Source organism: Jaculus jaculus, chromosome 12 (assembly GCF_020740685.1).
Source record: "Jaculus jaculus isolate mJacJac1 chromosome 12, mJacJac1.mat.Y.cur, whole genome shotgun sequence".
NCBI classification, from domain to species: Eukaryota; Metazoa; Chordata; class Mammalia; order Rodentia; family Dipodidae; genus Jaculus; species Jaculus jaculus.
Genome location: NC_059113.1, coordinates 97940465 through 97960475, shown reverse-complemented (window position 1 = coordinate 97960475; position 20011 = coordinate 97940465). Strand labels below are relative to the sequence as shown.

Sequence of the window (20011 nt, the reverse complement as noted above, 5' to 3'; positions counted from 1 at the left end):
TAAATTTACTGAGGCCGTGTCTCATATAGCCCAGACTGGCCTCAAGTTCAGTATATAGCTGAGGATGACCTTGGACTTCTTATTTTTCTGCCTCCACCTCTCAAATTCTTGGATTACAGATATGTGCCTCCACACATGGCCATGGAAACTTAGTTTTTAAATTACTTTAATTGTCACTTGTTACTATTACACATATGAAAATACATGTCTGGGGCTAGTGATGTAGAGCATCAGTAAGCATGTTTGAGGCCTTGGATGCCCAAGCACCATCATCAGTACACAACAACAACAAAATTGCCTTTTCTTAACAATCTTATGAATTTCCTTACTGTGATTTTTTTTTTATTTTTAAATATTTTTCATTTATTTATTTATTTGAGACAGACAGAAAGAAAGATAGAGAGAATGAACATGATGGAATCCAGATGCATGCACCACCACCTTGTGCATCTGGCTTACATGATTTCTGGGGAATGGAACCTGAGTCCTTTGGCTTTGCAGGCAAGTGCCTTAACTGCTAAGCCATACCTCCAGCCCTGCAATTTTATTTTTAATAAAATATGTAGTAAAAATTTACTTCTTGTTTTAACCTAATGTTTTTGTTTGTTTGTTTGTTTTTGTTTTTCCATGTAGAGTTTCACTGTAGTCCAGGCTGACCTGGAATTCACTATGTAGTCTCAGGATGGCCTTGAACTCACAGTGATCCTCCTACCTCTGCCTCACAAGTGCTGGAATTAAAGGTGTGCACCATACCCAGCATCTTAAGCTAATATTAGGCCATAATTTAAAAGAGTAAATTTCATTGAACATTAATATGTTAATAAAAGTAAGTACTTATATTTTGGGTTGTAAATTATAAGCTAACTTTTAAATATCATACATAATGTAATTTTATCATGCATTACCTCTATGTCCACAAGTAGGATTTTAGTAACATGTAACCTGTTGTTGCTGGTATTCATATACTTTGATGAATTGGCTACGCCTGTTTAGTGAAAGTAAGTTTGTAAATTTCCTCACTCTCTATATTTATTTCTTTGTGTTTAATGTCCTGAGCAAGGTTGGCCACTGAGCAGTAGTGGTGGAGCCTCTCGTGGTAACTCACAATCTTCTTCAAGAGTGTTTATCCTTCGCTAGTCACAAATGGTCAGAAGCTGTTTAACATGCACCGATTTTAAACATCCTCTTCTAGAGAATTCTGTAGAATTCTCATCTTCCTCATCTCACAAAGAAATGAATTCAATCAGAGAGGAAGTGCTAGTGGAAGTTTATTTAGGAAAGTGGTGTAGTATCTTACTGGGCTCTGTGTTGTAGAGTTTTAAGGAGAATTCTACGGTCCCCTCCTGTGATGTTCATCCCCTTGGATTTCACCTTTACTCCATCCCATTGTACTGTGCATGCTGCAGTAGCAAGTTGTTTCTGTTTTTGTTTTTCCTTCTCTGCTCATGTCCTGAAGTTCATGTAAGCTCATTGGTGATCATGTATGGTCATTGGTGATTGTGTGTGGTCATTGATAATTGTGTAAGCTCATTGGTGATCATGTGTGGTCATTGGTGATTGTGTGTGGTCATTGATAATTGTGTATGCTCATTGGTGATCATGTGTGGTCATTGGTAATCATGTAAGCTCATTGGTGATCATGTGTGGTCATTGGGAACATGTCCTGGCACCACATTTCGGATATGGAAAGAACGTAATTAATGCAAAGGTTGTTGAGCCACATGGGGCCTATTAACTACGAGGAGGCACAGCAACCCAGATATAACTGCACTTTCTTTGATTACTTCCTATCTTAACTCTTTCATATGTATCCATGATATACCTAACCACAGACCATTTGGTTTTACATGACACCGTCCTTTTTCCTGAGCTTGTTGACCTACAACTTAGTCTACAACATGATTATCTCTATTCCTATTCATCCTTTTTGTTCCACTGTAAAAATAATATTTTGGTACAACAGTGTTTCAAATAACATTATTTTGTTGCATAGAGTTTAATAGTATGCTTTAGGAATGTATTTAAAATGTTCTTTTCCCCCAAGGGCTTGCCTAAACCACTGCTACTATCCTACTGTTTGATATACATGAGAATGCTGTATTTATATGCAACTCCAGGTTACATTGTAATTGAAAAATTGAACTTCTTGCTTTCCACATTTGAGTTTCATTGTGTTTACTGTGTTATTCATACTTGACAGCTGGTATTCCACCACCAAAGGGCCTCCGTGCAAGTAGATGTATATGTCATGTTGATCTTCAGTTACTGAGACGGATCAGGTCAGGAATTTTTCTTCTCATTGGGCTTAGACTGAACACTTCAGATTTTCATTGCACAGCTTTTCCTTGTACGTTTGTCCCCCCCCCCCCCCCCCCACTGGGAAGCTGTGGGTTGAACCAAGGGATCGTGTCTGCAGGTATTCAGCCACTAGCCTACTCTGAAGTCCTCCTTTCCCAAGTAGCATGTATTTGTTGAGGAATCTACATGGAATAAATGCTGTGTTCTGTGGTCCTATGCTGATTTTGGGAGGAAATTGAGCTCTCAGAGACACCTGAAGGCTTAGTCTGGGTTATGTACCTTTGGCCAGCTGAGCTGAGCTGTCACACTGAACTAAGCAGAGACAGTGTGGAGCTAATAAATGATGGCCTGTTTTTCCTCTAATTAACAAGTATCCCTTCCCTCCATGTTATTGGTGCACAAAGATAGATTGCTGCTGAGTAAAATCCTCACTTTTCAGTGCCTTGTTTAGTGTCAGTGTATTTCACATGTAGGTAACTTGTAAAGATTAGTTAATTATGTGAAAAGAAGGAATGGTAGTTTTTTTTTTTTACTTGTGTTTATTATCTGCACTTAAGAACTATTCTAAAAATAAGTTTTTAATATGACTAGGGGAATGGTCTTGAGATTTTTTAAAAATCATTTTAAAATAGTATTTTATTCTATTTCAAGCAGGGTTTGGAGATGGTAGTCTTCTCTTAGAACATGTTTGTTATCTCACATCCCTGATTCTTACCTCTCCTCCAATGCTTCTGGGATTCAGACCTCTAAATTCTACTTACTGTCTCTGCTTGAAATGCCTTGAAATTGGGACTGGAGAAATGGCTCAGCAACTAAGGCACTTGCCTGCAAAGTCTAACAACCTGGCTTGCATTCCCCAGTACCCACCTAAAGGCAGATGCACAAAATGGTACATGCATCTAGAGTTCTTTTCAGTAACTGGAGGCCCTGGTGTGTCCATTCTCTCTCTCTCTATGTATGTCTGTTTCTCTCTGCTTGCAAATAAATAAATAAGATGTCGAAAAAAAGAAATGTCTTAGCTGGGTGTGGTGGCTCATGCTTTTAATCCTAGCACTCAGGAGGCAGAGGTAGGTGGATTGCTGTGAGTTCGAGGCTACCCTGAGACTATATAGTGAATTCTAGGTCTGTCTGGGCTAGAGTGAGACCCTACCTTGAAAAACAAAACAAAACAAACAAAAAATCTTGAAATCCTGTTCACTTTGGGAGAATATCTGTAACTGTCTTTTTCTCTGTCGTGCTTGCCCCAACTTTTTCCTTTTAAATAAACAGCTCATTTTCATGCTTGCTTATACAAGTCACCCATTTACCAAGTATTACTTTGGAAAGTTGAAATTGTAGAAGGAGAGAGTAGAGTGATGGTTACTACAGGCTGTGGGGAGGAATGTGTTCTGCTGCAAGCAGAGTGGCTATAGGTAATAACATGTATTTCAAAATACAAGATTTTGAACGTATTGCCAAATGACTGTGCTCATTATCTTGATTTGATCACTGCTATATGTTTACAGTATGGAAACATTGTACCCTAAAATCTTGTTTATTATTTTTATCAAGTCCAAAGAAAAAAATAAAGCCATGGTAGAACTATCTCCAATCTATTACAGTGAAGAGTTGTAGGTTACAATAGTGTCTCAAATAACAATGATTGGTAGCTTTAAAATTATAGCTTTTTTTTTTTTTTTTGTTTTGGTTTTTCGAGGTAGGGTCTCACTGTAGCCCAGGCTGACCTGGAATTCACTATGGAGTCTCAGGGTGGCCTCGAACTCATGGCAATCCTCCTACCTCTGCCTCCCGAGTGCTGGGATTAAAGGCGTGCGCCACCACGCCCGGCTAAAATTATAGCTTTTTTCTCTAATCAATCCAATAAGCACTGATTGTGCATGAAAATGATGGAATAGTGAGTTTGAAGTCTGATTAGCACATTTGCATTGAAAATCCAAATGGATTTGGATGCATTCTTCAGGCTTCCCTTTGGTTCTTTAGAACATTATAATTTTGAGACTATTTTACAGAGTTAGAAGAAACATAGACTGAATGCATGTTCAGGTTCTGTGTTCCCAGTTTAGTTAAATATTGGACAAAATGCATTTATTTTCACTGAGTCTTAATTTCCTTTATATAAAATAGAGACAATTAAATTTTTATGAAAGTCTTCTTGTGGAGTAAGATTACAGATAACATATTGTAAACGATGTCATTAGTGGTAATTCTGTGTAGAAGCTAAAGGTTGAAGCTGAGTCAGAAGTTTCATTTGAAAGTTTCAGTCTGTGCAAAGAGGAGTTGTGTTCATTTGTCATCTGAATCAGTTCATGTTCCAAATAGCCGTAGTTGTAGATGCCTGTACTGATATCAAAAGACTTGCTTACCATTTCTGATACTCTCATTTTCTACTTTTTTGGGGGCCATTTTTGTAATTAAATACTTGCAGATTGAGTAGTCAGATAGGAAATATATTTCTTTGTAAGAATTACTATTTATTTGATGGGTGCTTTTTGAAAAAATTTCTACTATTTTATGTCTAATACCTATTTTCTAAGTCTTTTAAAAACATAAAATTTATATGTGTTAACTATAATAAGTACATTTGACTAATAATATTTTCTACTTGATCTTGAATCATTAGGTGTCATAATATAAGCAACTTGAAATTTCAGGTAATTTACCACTTCTACAATTCGTTGATATCCTTTTTTTTTTCTTTTAAGTGTTTAGTATTTATTTAGTATTTAAGGATGATTCATTAAGACTTTTTAATTTGTCATGGAAGACATTTCAGCTGGCTTTTAAAACAGGAGAACAACTACAGCGCATATATTTATCCCATAATTTCTTTTATCATAGCATGAAGAAGTGAATTATTGAAAAGATAAAAATAAATTTGTTTGCTTTCTGTCAGAGTTCATATCCACAGCCAACCTTGATAGAAGACCAGAATGATTTAGACAAGTTTGCTTTGGAGATTCATAACATATGCTTGCTGGACAGAATTGAGTTATCTCTGCTCTGGAGAGTAAGTTATTGTAGCAGGAGCTGACAGAGATGAAGATAACTGAGGGAAATTCAATTACCTTTTAGTGTTTTCTTTCTAATAGGATTCTTAATGTGAAAAAGACCCTTAGATGGGCACTGGTTACTCCTGAGATTTGCCTTCATACCTGTTTTCAGAAGACGACAACTTTTAGTTCCAGACCTTCATTAAGTATAAAATAGGCAGTTTACCATTTAGAGTAGATTTCATTGGAAATTCTGTCTTTTAAAAAGATATTTAATAATATTGGTAATTTATATAATAGTTGACTATTTCTCTGTGGGTTTCGTTAACAATGTGCTTAGTATTTTTATAAGGCTATTTTTTATTATGATAGAAATTTTTTTCCCTCCCTTTCAGCAGACCTTTCTGGAAGTATATTGTAGCTTCTCACTGTTGACATATGTTTGTCTCCTGTCAGTTATCCTGTGCTCGCTCCTTGCAGTCTTATTTAATAGGGTTAGAATTCTCAGGCTTCTTTTTTCACTCTTGCTTTTGTATTCTGCCAGATTTTTAAAGTTATTTTTTAAAGGTAGAATGGTGTCTGTGTTTTTTTTTCCCTTCACCTTTAGTGTCCTGCAAGTCTGCCTTTTCTTCCTCAACAATCTCAGAAGAAATACATTCAAATATCTACATTATCATTAATGACCTGCTAGCTGCGCTGTCCTCTAATTCTTTGTCTTCCCTGTTCTTTATGTTTGAAATGTTTGACATTGATATCACATCCTTCTCTTTTGAAGTCTTTGTTTGTTTGTTCGTTTGACTTCTACCTGGGGTTTTTTACTTATCTTTTTAATTAGTTTTCATTTTAGTTTTACTGTCTCCATTTTTAAATTTCTTTTATCAAAAGTATGTCTTTGACACAAATACTTTTTACTTTTTAAACTTTTGTATCCTGTTTTAATAACCTCACTTAATGTTAGCATTATACAAAGTTTATATATAGAAAATATTAAATATTTTTAAATGTCAAGTTATTTAAATTTTCTAGTTAAAAAAGTCAAGAAGGCACACAGATAAAGAAGTCTCTGATCTCTTTTACAATAGCTTCTGTCTTCTTCTCTTACAGAAAACCGTTGTTACATTTTGTTAGTCCATTGAGGGTTTTATTAATTTACATTCAGACAGGGATATATATTCCTGTGTCCTTTCTGTTTATGAATGACAGCATATAACAGTGGTCTGTATTTTATTTTTGGAGATTATTATTTGTTAAGTGTTTGTGTGCACCTGAGTGTGGAGACCAGAGGTTGACATCAGGTGTTTTTGTCAATTACTCTCCACCTTCTCTCTGGAGATTGGTTTTCTGAGGGGCTCCATGGCCAGAGGCCAACATTGGATGTCTTGCTCAGTCACTCTTCGCCTATTTTCTGAGACAGCATTACTCATTGAACCTATAGCTCACTGATATGGCTGGACCATGAATCCTTCTGTCTCTGCCTCCCCAGTGCTGGGATTCTTACCTCTGTGCCCTGTTATTAGATTGCATCTATTTAACAGGTTTTGGCAGTGGTGTTATTCTTGCCTCATTGAAGAAGTATAAAACTATTATACTTTTTAAGTATATGCTCAAGAATAGGGCTGGAGAGATGGCTTAATGGTTAAGGCACATGCCTGCGAACCCCAAGGACCAAGGTTTGATTCTCCAGGTCCCACATAAGCCAGATGCACAAGGTGGTGCATGCATGTGGAGTTAATTTGCAGTGGCTAGAAGCCCTGGATGCCCATTCTCACTCACATACTCTCTATCCCTCCCTCTCTCTCTGAGTGTAATAAATAAGTAAAATCTCTTTTTTAAAAGGATAGATTATGAGCTGGGTGTGGTAGTGCACACCTTTAATCCCAGCCCTCGGGAGGCAGAGGTAGGAAGATCGCAGTAAGTTCGAGGCCACCCTGAGACTCCATAGTGAATTCCAGGTCAGCCTGGGGTAGAGTGAGAACCTACCACGAAAACCAAAAAAACCAAAAACAAACAAACAAACAAAAAAAAAGATTATGTAGTATAATAATTCCTTCTTTTAACATGTTTGTTATATTTTTAGCCTATAATTACTACTTTTGTGTGAGCTTGAACCTGTTTGAGAATCTGACCTTGAAAATTTCACACAAATCTAAGCATAAACTTATTGCAGTTTCCAGAATTACGGATTTTTGCTCAATAGTCTCTTTTGGAGAAGCCTGTGGCTTGCATGCATCACTTCTCTTATCACAGATGGTTAGGGGAGTAGTCAGAAGCTGACCTTTTGTCAGTTATAGACACTGTGTTTTCAAATCTGGGTCACATTGTTCTTACACACTTAGAACCACTTGCAATCATATAAAATATGTATTGCGACTACTGGTGCTTACTTAGAAAAACATTCTGGATATTGATCTTGTATAATAGAATCGATCTCTTATTCTAATTTCAAGTCCTACTATAGATTTAATATATAGAAAGCTTTTAATAAAACACAGCTGGGTGATGATAGAATATATATTAGGATTAGCAGATATTTGCATATTCAATCAATATAAATTTGGAATTTCAAATGTTTCATTTGAGGTATTAGAGTCATTAATAGTAAGAAAATGTTTTGTTTAAATTGCCTGCTGCATATATCCTTGTAGAAGCAGAAAATAAGAAAAGTAGTATGTTTCCTTGCATAGCTACTTGAATGCTACTGTTTTTCTTAACCATCCTTTAACAATATATAAGATAAAAATAATTAAAATTTCTAAAAAAAATTCTATGAAAAGTAATTGCTGACTGTATAATTTGCTGATTGAAATAATGAATTTAAAATAACACACTTAGATTTTTCCATAGGATTAATGAAAAAAAAATTCTTAAACCATCCAGTAACCTTACATCTCTTTTTGTAAACATGTTAGTTTCTAATATATGTGTGTGTGTATACACACACACATACTTTTTTTTTTTTTAGTTTTTCGAGGTAGGGTCTTACTCCAGGTTGACCTGGAATTCACTATGGAATCTCAGGGTGGCCTCAAACTCACAGTGATCCTTCTACCTCTGTCTCTTTAGTGCTGGGATTAAAGGCGTGCACCACCACATCCAGCTATTTTCTAATATTTAATTTTTTTTAATTATTTTATTTATTTGTAAGAGAGAAAGAAAGAGCTAGGTAGAGAGAATGGGTGCACCAGGGCCTTCAGCCACTGTAAATCAACTCCAGACACATGCACCTTGTACATCTGATTTATGTGAGTTCTGGGGAATTGAACCTGAGTCCTTTGGTTTCACAGACAAATACCTTAATCATTAAGCCATTTTTTCCAGCCCCATGTTTTTTTTTTTATAAAGCTTTTATACTATGAGACCTATGAGCATTAGGTAAAAATACTTATTTGCATATGAATTATAAAATTGTTAGTGGAAACTGAAATGTGTAGCACAAAACATAATTTTGGGACCATGGATAATAAGCTTTTGTCCTAGAATGGTATAATGAATAAGCTCTGTTACTTAGTTTGTCCTAATGTGGAATTCAATAGATATCATTAGTTTAGCACCAAATATGAGGCTTGTATTTAGTGTAGCTTGAAATTTATATCATAAAACAAAAACATCAGTGATATTTATTAGCATTTCATCAAATGTTCTTAATAATTTCTTGTCACAATTTTTTTAAAAATATTTTTTGTTCATTTTTTATTTATTTATTTGAGAGTGACAGACAGAAAGAAGGACAGATAGAGGGAGAGAGAGAGAATGGGCGAGCCAGGGCTTCTAGCCACTGCAAACTCCAGACGCGTGCGCCCCCTTGTGCATCTGGCTAACGTGGGACCTGGGGAACCGAGCCTCGAACCGTGGTCCTTAGGCTTCACAGGCAAGCGATTAACCGCTAAGCCATCTCTCCAGCCCTCTTGTCACAATTTTTAATTAGTTAACTGTATGTTGTAATTACCTATATTGACTGAGTGTATATATTTTTCCTATGTGCATCTTGACATTAGTAGAGTGCTAAGCAAGTCTGGACTATGCCGATTGAGTGGGAATAAGCCTTTCCTTTCTTACCTCTGTAGGTCTTGAAGGGATAAAGGAACATAAGAATGCAGAAAAGGATCATAACACTTAATGGTGCATGAGAGATATGACATCCCTCAGAACTCAGTGTCAAACTCCTGCACAGAAACTTCCTCCTGTCTCTCATACTTCTTCCCATGCTCATTCTCTTGGTCATGCTTCAAGGGCTAGCTCAGCTCTCCTGCATTAAGAGCACCACGTTTGCTTCTGGTGTCCAGGTTGCCTTGCTTCCAGTTTTGGAGAAGATTAGTGGGTCTGTCTTTTCTCCAGATTCATTTGAGTGATGATAGTTTAGTATTATTAAATTCCCTTAGAGAGCTCTCCATCCCAATTTACTGTATATGCCATGGCTTTGGCACAACTTGACTGGGCAGTCATACCATTTCCTAGTGCATTTCCAAAGCCAGGTTTATGTGGTCAGGAATGTACTCTTCTTAGTGATTCTTCCTGGTTATTGTGAATAATGCTGTAATAAACAGTTTCCGTGCATCTCTTTGATATGTGGATTTGTTGTCTTTTATGGATATACCCACAAGTGGTATATAGCTGGGCCATAATATAGTTATAGCAGTTTTTAATATTTAGGTGGGAATAGAGATTCAGTTATCATGTCATATAGTAAATGATATATATAAACTATTCAAGAATATCTCTTTGATGAGATAAATGAATAAAAATACATAAAGTTTACAAGAAAAGTACAAACATGTATCAAGATATTTTAAGAAGGGCTCTGGTGATGTGTGTGGGAGGGGGAAGGGGGAGGTTAGTGCATTTGAGACAAGGGGTAACTGTGTAAAGATAATGCAGATTCTGTTGTCCTGCAGAGTTCTGTACCACTACCCATGGCTAATTATACTTACCATCTCTCATCTCTATCTTTGCTTCTAAAAACTCTCCCTCTGTTTCTGTCTTGTCTCTCCTTTTCTTTATCTTATAATATTATTTTGTTTTATTTTTAATATTTGAAGTGAATTCAACTTGATGAATGACTGCTTATCCTTTATCTTTAATTTTAAATTTATTTATTTTATTTATTTTTTTCTCTCTGATACGCTGCATCTTTTCTGAGCAGTCTTACTATTATTACTTTACCTTAGATTGTAATGCAGGAATTGTTTTACTCAGTTATACTGATGCTGGAAGGAAGGGACTGCTTACTGTGTGTTCTGGTAACATCATGACCCAAGCTACAGTAAGTGTAAGATACTGTCACTGCATTTTGGCATTTGTCTTCTCATTTAGTTTCTATTCTGATTTGCTCTTCATTGGGAGAGAACTGATTTTTACATGATCTACTCTTAGTATAATATGAATAACATAGAATGAATGTTTCAGAGCCAAGATTTGAACTCTATTACCAGGCTACTGATTTTGTGCTCTTCACTACAGAGTTAATTACAATTTTTATCAAATTGAACTTTTTCCTGTTTTTTATGCTCATTTTTTAAACAAACTACTCTGTTTGAAATTTCAATATGAATAACTTATGTCTAGTAGTGTTTTCAATCTTTTAACCATGAAACTATAATAATTTAAGCATTGACCTCAGTTCTATATGTCCTTAAAAATCACATTATGATTTTAAATATTTTCAAATTTATTTCTATCCGTAGTATAAATTCTGGCAATTAAAATTCTTTTTCCACCTCTTAGTTATTTATTTGAAAGTGACAAACACAGAGAGAAAGGTAGAGAGAGGGAGGGAGGGGGCGGGGGAATGGGCACACCACTACCTCCAGCCACTGCAAACGAACTCCAGATGCATACACCCCCTTGTGCATCTGGCTAGCATGGGTCCTGGGGAATCGAGCCTGAAACTGGAGTCATTAGGCTTCATAGGCAAGCGCTTTACTGCTAAGTCATCTCTCCAGCCAATTCTGGCAATTTTATTGAGCAAGGATACCTGCTACATTTTACTTCATTTGCCAGATTCATGATATATTGTCATATGTTATTGATATATTGTTATTTGTAATATATTATTCATGGTATGTTGTTAAAAGTTTAAGAATTTAGTGTATTTTAAGTCATTTATAGGTACTCCAAGGTAGTAATAAACTAATAAAAACAATATTGTGTGAGACTTGATATGTGCCAACATCAGTCTGCATAGTGTTGGCCTTGTTTTACAACATTACCTTTAGCATTTAAAAACAAGTTTCTTATTATTAGGAGCCTAACGGACTAGGACCTATATTAATCTTTAAATCATTTAAAATAATTGAGGATTGCAGTTTATAGAGATAAGACCTCAACACATTGCCTCTAGTCCATCAGTACAAGAAGAAATGGGAGAGATACTTTGATAAGTGTTCTGCCTGTGTTAACCTTGAATGTTATTATGGGGTGACTGTGGAGGGGATGGTCTATATCTGTTTCATTGGCTTAGACTTTTTCGTGCTGAGAGAAATCAATACATTGAGGCATTGCATGACAGAAAAATCAGTTCAGAATTAAAGGTGGTTGTCACACATTGTCATTGGTTGACTTTTGTTTGCCGGTGAGGTATTGAAGCTTTCATTTTTCTAAGTCTTTTTTCTAGAGTCTGTGGTTTCTGCAGATGGCATTTTAGCGAAGTCAGACTCAGTCTGAGATATGGGGTCAGGTACAGGGACCTCAGGGAGTGAAACTCTGAGGCTTCTTCACTGTACTTAGGTGATCTCCCTTTGAGCGAGACAAGGAGTTCACAGTGGAAGCAATTTCGAGAAAAATTGAGAAGTAGTACTTTAAAAAATATTTGATAGATGTAGAGCTTACTTAACTAAAAATGCAATACTTGGTATGTAGCAATTAATATGAAAAAGTAGAGTCATGTGTTCTGATGTGGGATGAAGTACGATTTGATTCCATTAATATATGAATAGTTTTCCACTGTAAACTGAGACAGTCTAAAAAACAACTTGGCAAACAGGCAGCTCTTTATATTTCCTGTCTCATCATCATGCTTATTTCTGTTTCAAGGCAGAAAAAATCAATTCACCTACATTGTTAATATACAGCATCATATTAGGAAAACGCTTCTTGTTTTGATATTGAATGTTTTGTGTGTTTTGTTTCCATTTTAAAATAATACTCAAACACTATAAGTGTACTTTATAACCTATTTGTCCTAAAAATGGTGTTCTAGAAGGATAGCTCTAGAACCTTTGTACCTCTGAAATCATTAATTAATATGAGTTTCTTGGTGCTGAAAGTGATTTTATGAGAAGTCTGTTTCTTTTCTAATTAGAATTCCTTTCTGCCCCATTAGACAACCACAGTTCTGTGTGATTTAGAATAACATAGCTGTCTTTGTTCCCTTCATGATGGTTTCTTTTTATACCGTCAATTATATAACAATTTTGATTTCTATAAATGAATCCATAAAGAATATGTTTTGCTATGGCTTTTTTAGTTCAGTATCACATTGGTGTAGTCAGTTAATTTGAAAAATATTTTCCAGGCTGGAAAAATGTCTTAACAGATAAGACACTTGCCTGCAAAGCTAAAGGACCCAGGTTTAATTCCCCAGAACCCACGTAAGCCAGATACACAAGGTTGCGCATGTGTCTGGAGTTTGTTTGCAGTGGCTGGAGGCACTCTCTCTCTCTGTCTTTCAAATAAATAATTAAAAATTAAAAATATATTTCCCACATCATTTTGTTGATATATTCTGTTCTATCATGAATACACTTGTTTCTAATATCTTTAACTATTTGATAGCTTTATTTCACTGTTGAGCTGTAATGAATAATGCTGCCTTCAACATTTTATGTTTGGTATATGTGGCGGTACTTTTTTTAGGGTGGTGTCACTTGATTGCAAAATGTTCATATTTTGAATTTCAACTAATATTGCCACAACATTTTACAAGAATAAGCACCATTTCCAAGTTCCGTGTTTATGGCTTTGGTGGGACATTGGTCAGCAAAACTGCCTCCCAAGTTCAGAGAGTAGCTGTTCTCATGACTCTATTTATTTATTTATTTATTTATTTATTTATTTATTTATTTATTTGACAGAGAAAGAGGGAGGGGGAGAGAGAGGGAAAGAGAAAGAGAAAGAATGGGCACACCAGGGTCTTCAGTCACTGCAAACATACTCTAGATGCATGCGCCCCCTTGTGCATTTGGCTAACATGGGTCCTGGGGAATTGAACCTGGATCCTTTGGCTTTGTAGGCAAATGGCTTAACTGCTAAGCCATCCCTCCAGCCCGGCTCTACATTCTTACCTTATTTTTATTTTGGCATCTAGTAGTTCTTTTATTTTTATTTTTTTTACTAATGGGGGTGGGCTGTTTTCCTCTTTTTTAAAAATTTAGATGCTCAATTTTCAGTATACATATACATCATTGGTTCTAGCACTCTACTTCTCTAATATACTTAAGGTTGTAAGCTTTTCTTTAAATGCTAAATTAGTGATTCTATATTTTTCTACTTTATTAATCCACAGTAATTACTTAGGTATCTTTAGCAATAGTCCAACACAGTTAAATTGTTTAGTTTCCAAGGTAATTATTTCATCCACCTGTTTTGTACTCATGTTGTGATAGTACCTTACTTATTTTGTTTAACACTTGAGGTAGAAAAAACAGGTAATGTGAAGGAAGAAACTCTAAAATAGGATTGAATTAATTTTTAAAATCTGTCCCTTTATTTTTATTTGTTTCTTAGTTAGGGTCTTGCTCTAGCCCAGGCTGACTTGGAATTCACTGTGTAGTCTTAAACTAGCCTTTAACTCATGGCAATCCTTGTACTTCAGCCTCCCAGATGCTGGGATAAAAGGCATGCAGCACCATTCCTGGTGACCCTTTGTTTTAAATGACTTGAATATTAGCATAAATGACATTTTGGGTAGGGTCTCTGTGGGTACCTCCACTCTACCTTCACACACAGCCTTATGCCTGCTCATATGTGTCTTCTCTCTCTCTCTCTTTCTCAAATGACTATGAGTGCCACAAAAATATTTCTCACCTGTACCTGACTTTGAATGATAGAAATTATTATAATAAGAACATCTTTGATTTACACTATCAAGATAGTTTTTAAGAACGGATGCAAGTTCATTATATCTTTCAGATTCATTCTTATTTGGCTTCCTTTTATCATGTTTTAAGGTCAAATGTGACTCTAATGTTCCACAAGGAGACAGAGATTGATAATCGAGAAAGAATACTCCTTTAATGTGATTTATATCTATAGATTTTATGTCAGATATGAAAAGTTGCTGTTCAAATTGTAAAGGAGGATCCATTAAGGAACACTTTAAACCATTTTACTATTTAGCTTACCTCAAGCCCTTGTTTTTAGAATTATGCCTTTTCAGCAAACTTTAATAGCTTAGCAAATATTTAGAAAATGTAATGTAAACTTAAATTATCCTACTATTAATAAAAGATGGAGCTAATAGTCTCTTTAGGAGGAAATTATTGAGTACTTTTAGTAATGTTTAATATATAGGCATGAGCTATTTCATGGGAATGCAGAAACCATTAAGTTTCTAAATTCCACCAATAATTTGAATTTCCTCTTAACAGCTACATAGGAAGAGGCAGATTACAGATACAGTAAGGAATGAAGGTTATAAAGATCTGTCTCCCTTGTGCTGTTCCTCAGTGTATATGTAGTCTAGTAACCTATTGAATGCTTCTTAGCTCTTGTATGAATTCTGAAAGTATCACAAACAAGTGATATTTTGTTAAAATGGAATAATTTACTAATTGTCTTCATTTCAACTACTTCTCCTTCAGAGAGTTTAACAATATAATTTTTTACAATATTTTTGTTCTTTGTTCAAGTCAAATATTTATAAAACTGTTCTCTGTGTTTTTTTTGGCTGAATCTTTTCAGTGTAGCATTTGTATTTGATTTGTTCTAATCTATATGTGTCTTAGTTGCTCTACCTGAGCATTTATATAATATGAAATTATTTTTCTTTCACCAGCATTTATTAACCTTGTTAATTACACAGCAATAAAGTTTAGCTTTCTTTAGCAGTAGTCAAATACAACTGAATTATTTAGTTCCAAAGATAATTATTTCTTTGCACATTTAGATATTTTGGTACTCATGTTGTGGTGTTCTATTTAGCTTACTTTACACCTAAAGTGGCAGAACTGAGAAGGTGAAGTGAAGTGGAAATTCTCCTGGAAATAGTTGGATGAGGGGATCTCTGTGAGCTTTTCTCCAAGTACCTTCTAGTATTTTCCCAGCAAGTGCACAGAATCTTTGAATGGGAGATCTTTAGAGCCAATGTAATCCTTTCATTTTGCAGATTTAAATTCAAACAGGACGTTTATACAGAAATGAGTCAATGTAGGAGTTGTCCACCATTGTCAAAAGGGTTAGCAAGTTGATGGTGCGAGCTAGTTATCATTTGACTTCCTTGCTATGGTCATTCACATAAACATGTTTTCATCTTAGTGACTGGTTTTGATCCTCATTCTATATTTCAGAATTTCTTCAAGCTTTTGAAGAATTGCTTCAACTTTCTTTTTCTAATTCTTCCATTATTAGTCTTTGATCGTTGTACCATGGCACATTACACATATTGAGAAATGTTTGCTCCATATATATGTACATGTCCATCATATCCTCTGCTAATTTGCTTCTGGTGTAAGGAAAAGAAATCCATGCTCAAATTGGAATACAATAATTAGAGGCTCCTAAGAACTTCAAAAAGAGTCTTAAGGGTTCTGCTGATCATTAAGTTCATGATTCATTGTAAAATAAACAATAACTTTGCATAAGTATCTTAGTTCTGATGCTGTTAAGTCTTGGCTTTGTCTTTGGGCCAACTTCCTTCTTAATAGAGCTTTCAGTACTCTTGGAGGTATATGTTTGTTCTTTCACATCGAAAATAAGAAGCAATCTGTCCACTGAAACTCTGAGATTTTTATGTAAGGTAGTCAGGCCACATGAATTTTCGTAAACCAGATTGTCAGTGTGGGTGTGATTATTACCCTTGAGTTTCTTAGGACCACCAGGACCATTCTTTTTGCTGGAATCATGTAGCAGCCAGCTATTCGAGGAGGAGATGCACACTGCCATCATATATACCACATACATGAGAGAGCAGCATTTCTTCCAGTATAAAATGTGGGAGAGAGGGCTGGAGGGATGGTTTAGCAGTTAAGGTGTTTGCCTGCAAAGCCAAAGGACCCCAGGTTCCATTCCCTAAGACCCGTGTTAGCCAGATGCACAAGGTGGTGCATGTGTCTTGAGTTCGTTTGCAGTGGCTGGAGGCCCTGGTGTACCCATTCTCTCTCTTCCCCCACCTCCATTTCTCAAATAAATAAATAAAAATAAAAGTGCTTTAAAAGTATTTGTATTTGTGTCGGGGGGGGGGTGAGAAGAAATTGTGTGTGCACATGTGTGCACCAAAATTGGGAAGGTGAGGCCATGAGTCCAGTAGTCCAACTTTACATTGGCGCTTCTGCTTTTTGTCTTAAACAACTTATTCACTAAACAATCCAAATATAACAGCAGAAATACCTAAATTCCAGTGGAAAATAAGTAGTTTGGAAGCTAGCATTATTTCCAATAATTGCTTAAAAACAACAACAACACTAAGATATTTTGGCAAATACCTTAATGGATTTAAATACCCTGGAGAAGATGAAAATCAGGTACTGATTTCTTAGGTTTGAGATGAACCTTGAGCCGATGTTACTAATCTCACCAGTGATTCTAATTCTGCAAGTCCATTTGCATAGCTATATTGTAAGTGGCTACATTCTTCATTTACTAAAATGTTGAAGGTAGCACTGTTTATTTACTATTTCATTTTAATGTTTATTTTAACAATTTAATTTTAATGTGTTTATTTTTTGGTCCTCTCCAATGGCCTCATAACTTGTCTTCTCCCTTTCCTTCTCTTACACCCACCCTCCAGCAGCTACAGGGACAAATACATTGGTCCTCCCACCCCTCTTAAAATATTTTCACCACATTTGAATAAAACATAAACCTGCCATGATTATATAGCACAGAAGATGTTCCTGTTTCTGTCTCCAAATTCATGCCACTGTCTCCCCTGCTGGGATGTGTGACGTCCTTCGCAGCCTCCCTTCATGCTGGCTGTTGTGCTGGGCCCAACGTTTACATGTCTGGTTATTTCTCACTGTTCAGATTTCTACTTGACTCTTAACAACACCTTAGTAAATCTTAGAGACTTTAGAGAAGAAAATTAGTCAACTTGTTTAGTGAGGGATTCAAGAGTGACATTTAAATTTTTTTGGCTTGATTCATGCTAACAATTCTTTCATGGTGCATCTTTGGGGTTTTTTCCATCCATATTTTTACAGCATTAATCATTAATCTTTTTTTTTTTTTCTCCTCAAGTCACTGTGTGCCCAGTATTCTGCAGACAAACGAGAGGAGGAGAAGATGTGCGATCATTTGATAAGAGCAGCTAAATACCGAGACCATGTGACAGCTACTCAACTAATCCAGAAAATCATCAACCTCCTCACAGACAAGCATGGGGCCTGGGGAAGTTCTGCAGTGAGGTAAAGGGATTCCTCTGGGATTGGGCCCTTCCTTTTCTGTCCATGGCCTGAGATTGACTAGCCAATTTGGAATATGATCAGGTGAAGTGAAGAACCAAGAAGTTAAATTCTGTATTTTATCATCCAATTTGAATTTAAATGCAAGGGGAAGAAGAAAATCCAATGAGTACCTTTAGAGAGCTTTGCAGATTCTTCAGTTCCCTTAACACGTTCTTTAAAAAAAAAAAAAATTATTTGAGGGGGGGGTGGGGGGGGGAAGAGTGCACACATGCCAGGGCCTGCAGCCACTACAAACAAACTCCAGATGCATGTGCTCCCTCATGCATCTGGTTTATGTGGGTCCTAGAGAATCAAACCAGGATCCTTTGGCTTTGCAGGCAAACATGTTAACTGCTAAGCCATCTCTCCAGCCAAACACATTCTTTTTTTAAATTAATTAATTAATTAATTGATGAGAGAATGGGCGTACCAGGGCCCCCAGCCACTTTAAATGAACTATAGATGTTTGCTCCCCCTTGTGCATCTGGCTTATGTGGGGCCAGGAGAGCTGAACTGGGATCCTTTGTCTTTTCAGGCAAACACCTTAACCGCTAAGCCATCTCTCTAGCCCCAACACATTTTTTAAAGGATTTATTTTTATTTATTTATGAGAGTCATAGGGAGAGAAAGAAAGAGAGCATGGGTGTGCCAGGGCATCCAGCCACTGCAAACAAACTCTAGACACATGCACCACTGTGTGCATCTGGCTTATGTGGGACCTGGAGAATGGAACTTGTGTCCTTAGGCTTCACAGACAAGCATCTTAACCGCTTAGCCCTATCTCTCCAGTCCTTCATAACATATTCTAAAGAAAATTTTGCTCATCTGTGGTTATTCCCTTTGAAGTGAATTGGTATGACATTCTGTTAACATGAATGTCTCTGTACATTATCTAATCTCAGGGCTAATTTTATTTATTTATTTATTTATTTATTTATTTATTTATTTATTTATTTGAGAGAGAGGGGGAGAGAGAGAGGGAGAGAATGGGTGTGCCAGGGCCTTCAGCCACTGCAAACAAACTCCAGACATGTGTGTTCCTTTATGCACATGTGAGACATTGCACGCTTGCGTCACTGTGCATCTGACTTACATGGGACCTGGAGATTCAAACAGGAGTTCTTAGGCTTTACAGGCAAGAGCCTACCTGCTAAGCCATCTCTCCAGCCCTATAACTTTATTTAAAAAATTATTCTCTACTGTACACTTTGAGTTTGTAGTACATAAATTTGAAAGCATAACAGTAGTTTTCTGGAAACATGTTGTAAATTGTAGGAGTATAATGATAAAATTCATGCAGTGTCTTCTTAAAATTGTATTCAATATATTTGCCTCCTTTAAAGATAATCAAACAGAACATACTATTCCTAATTCTTCTCTTTAGAAGCAAAATGAAAAATTACCTTTTAGGATTAAGGAACTTAGGTAAATTATAAAATTTATTACCCATGTAATATTTTATGCTGCACATCTTAGAAGCATACTTAGTTATAGGTTTTGTATTCTTCTAAAAAATTCTTAATTTCACATTTATATGTAATATTTTCTAGAGATGTACAAAAAAGAAAGTAATAAGTTATGTATTATTGGGGTAACTTGCTTATAACACTTTTGCTTTATTCAACTTATTTGTCTCACAGAGTATTTTAGTATAGATTTTTCCTGTAATTATACATAATTTTGATATTTTAAAAATTTAAACTTAGCTGGGCGTGGTGGTGCACATCTTTAATCCCAGCACTCCGGAGGCAGTGATAGGAGGATCTGAGCATACAGAGTGAATTCCAGGTCAGCCTAGGCTAGAGTGAGACCCTACCTCAAAAAACCAAAAAACAAAAATAAAATAAATTGTATTAAAGCCATTTTGACAATGGGTTTTTTTTGTGTGTGTGTTTGCTAATATATTTCATGATGATTACAAAAAATATTTACCTATAGTGATAACATTTTGTTTTGTTTTTTTGAGGTAGGGTCTCAGTCTGGTTCAGGCTGACCTGGAATTCACTATGTAGTGTCAGGGTGGCCTTGAACTCTCGGCGATCCTCCTACCTCTGCCTCCGGAGTGCTGGGATTAAAGGCATGCACCAGGCCTGGCTTATAATGATGATATTTTTGATATATCTTTTG

At 35.9% G+C, this 20011-nt stretch overlaps 1 protein-coding gene across 4 annotated transcripts in view; it reads left to right on the top strand.

The window, feature by feature from the left end:
* Positions 1 to 20011, top strand: part of Lrba (LPS responsive beige-like anchor protein) — a 570297-nt gene that overhangs the window by 216055 nt on the left and 334231 nt on the right. For all 4 annotated transcript variants that reach the window (XM_045131452.1, XM_004655860.2, XM_045131451.1 and 1 more), the window contains exon 37: positions 17679 to 17845. In XM_045131452.1, the coding sequence (XP_044987387.1) occupies positions 17679 to 17845 (167 nt within the window). The remainder of the gene's footprint in view (positions 1 to 17678; positions 17846 to 20011) is intronic.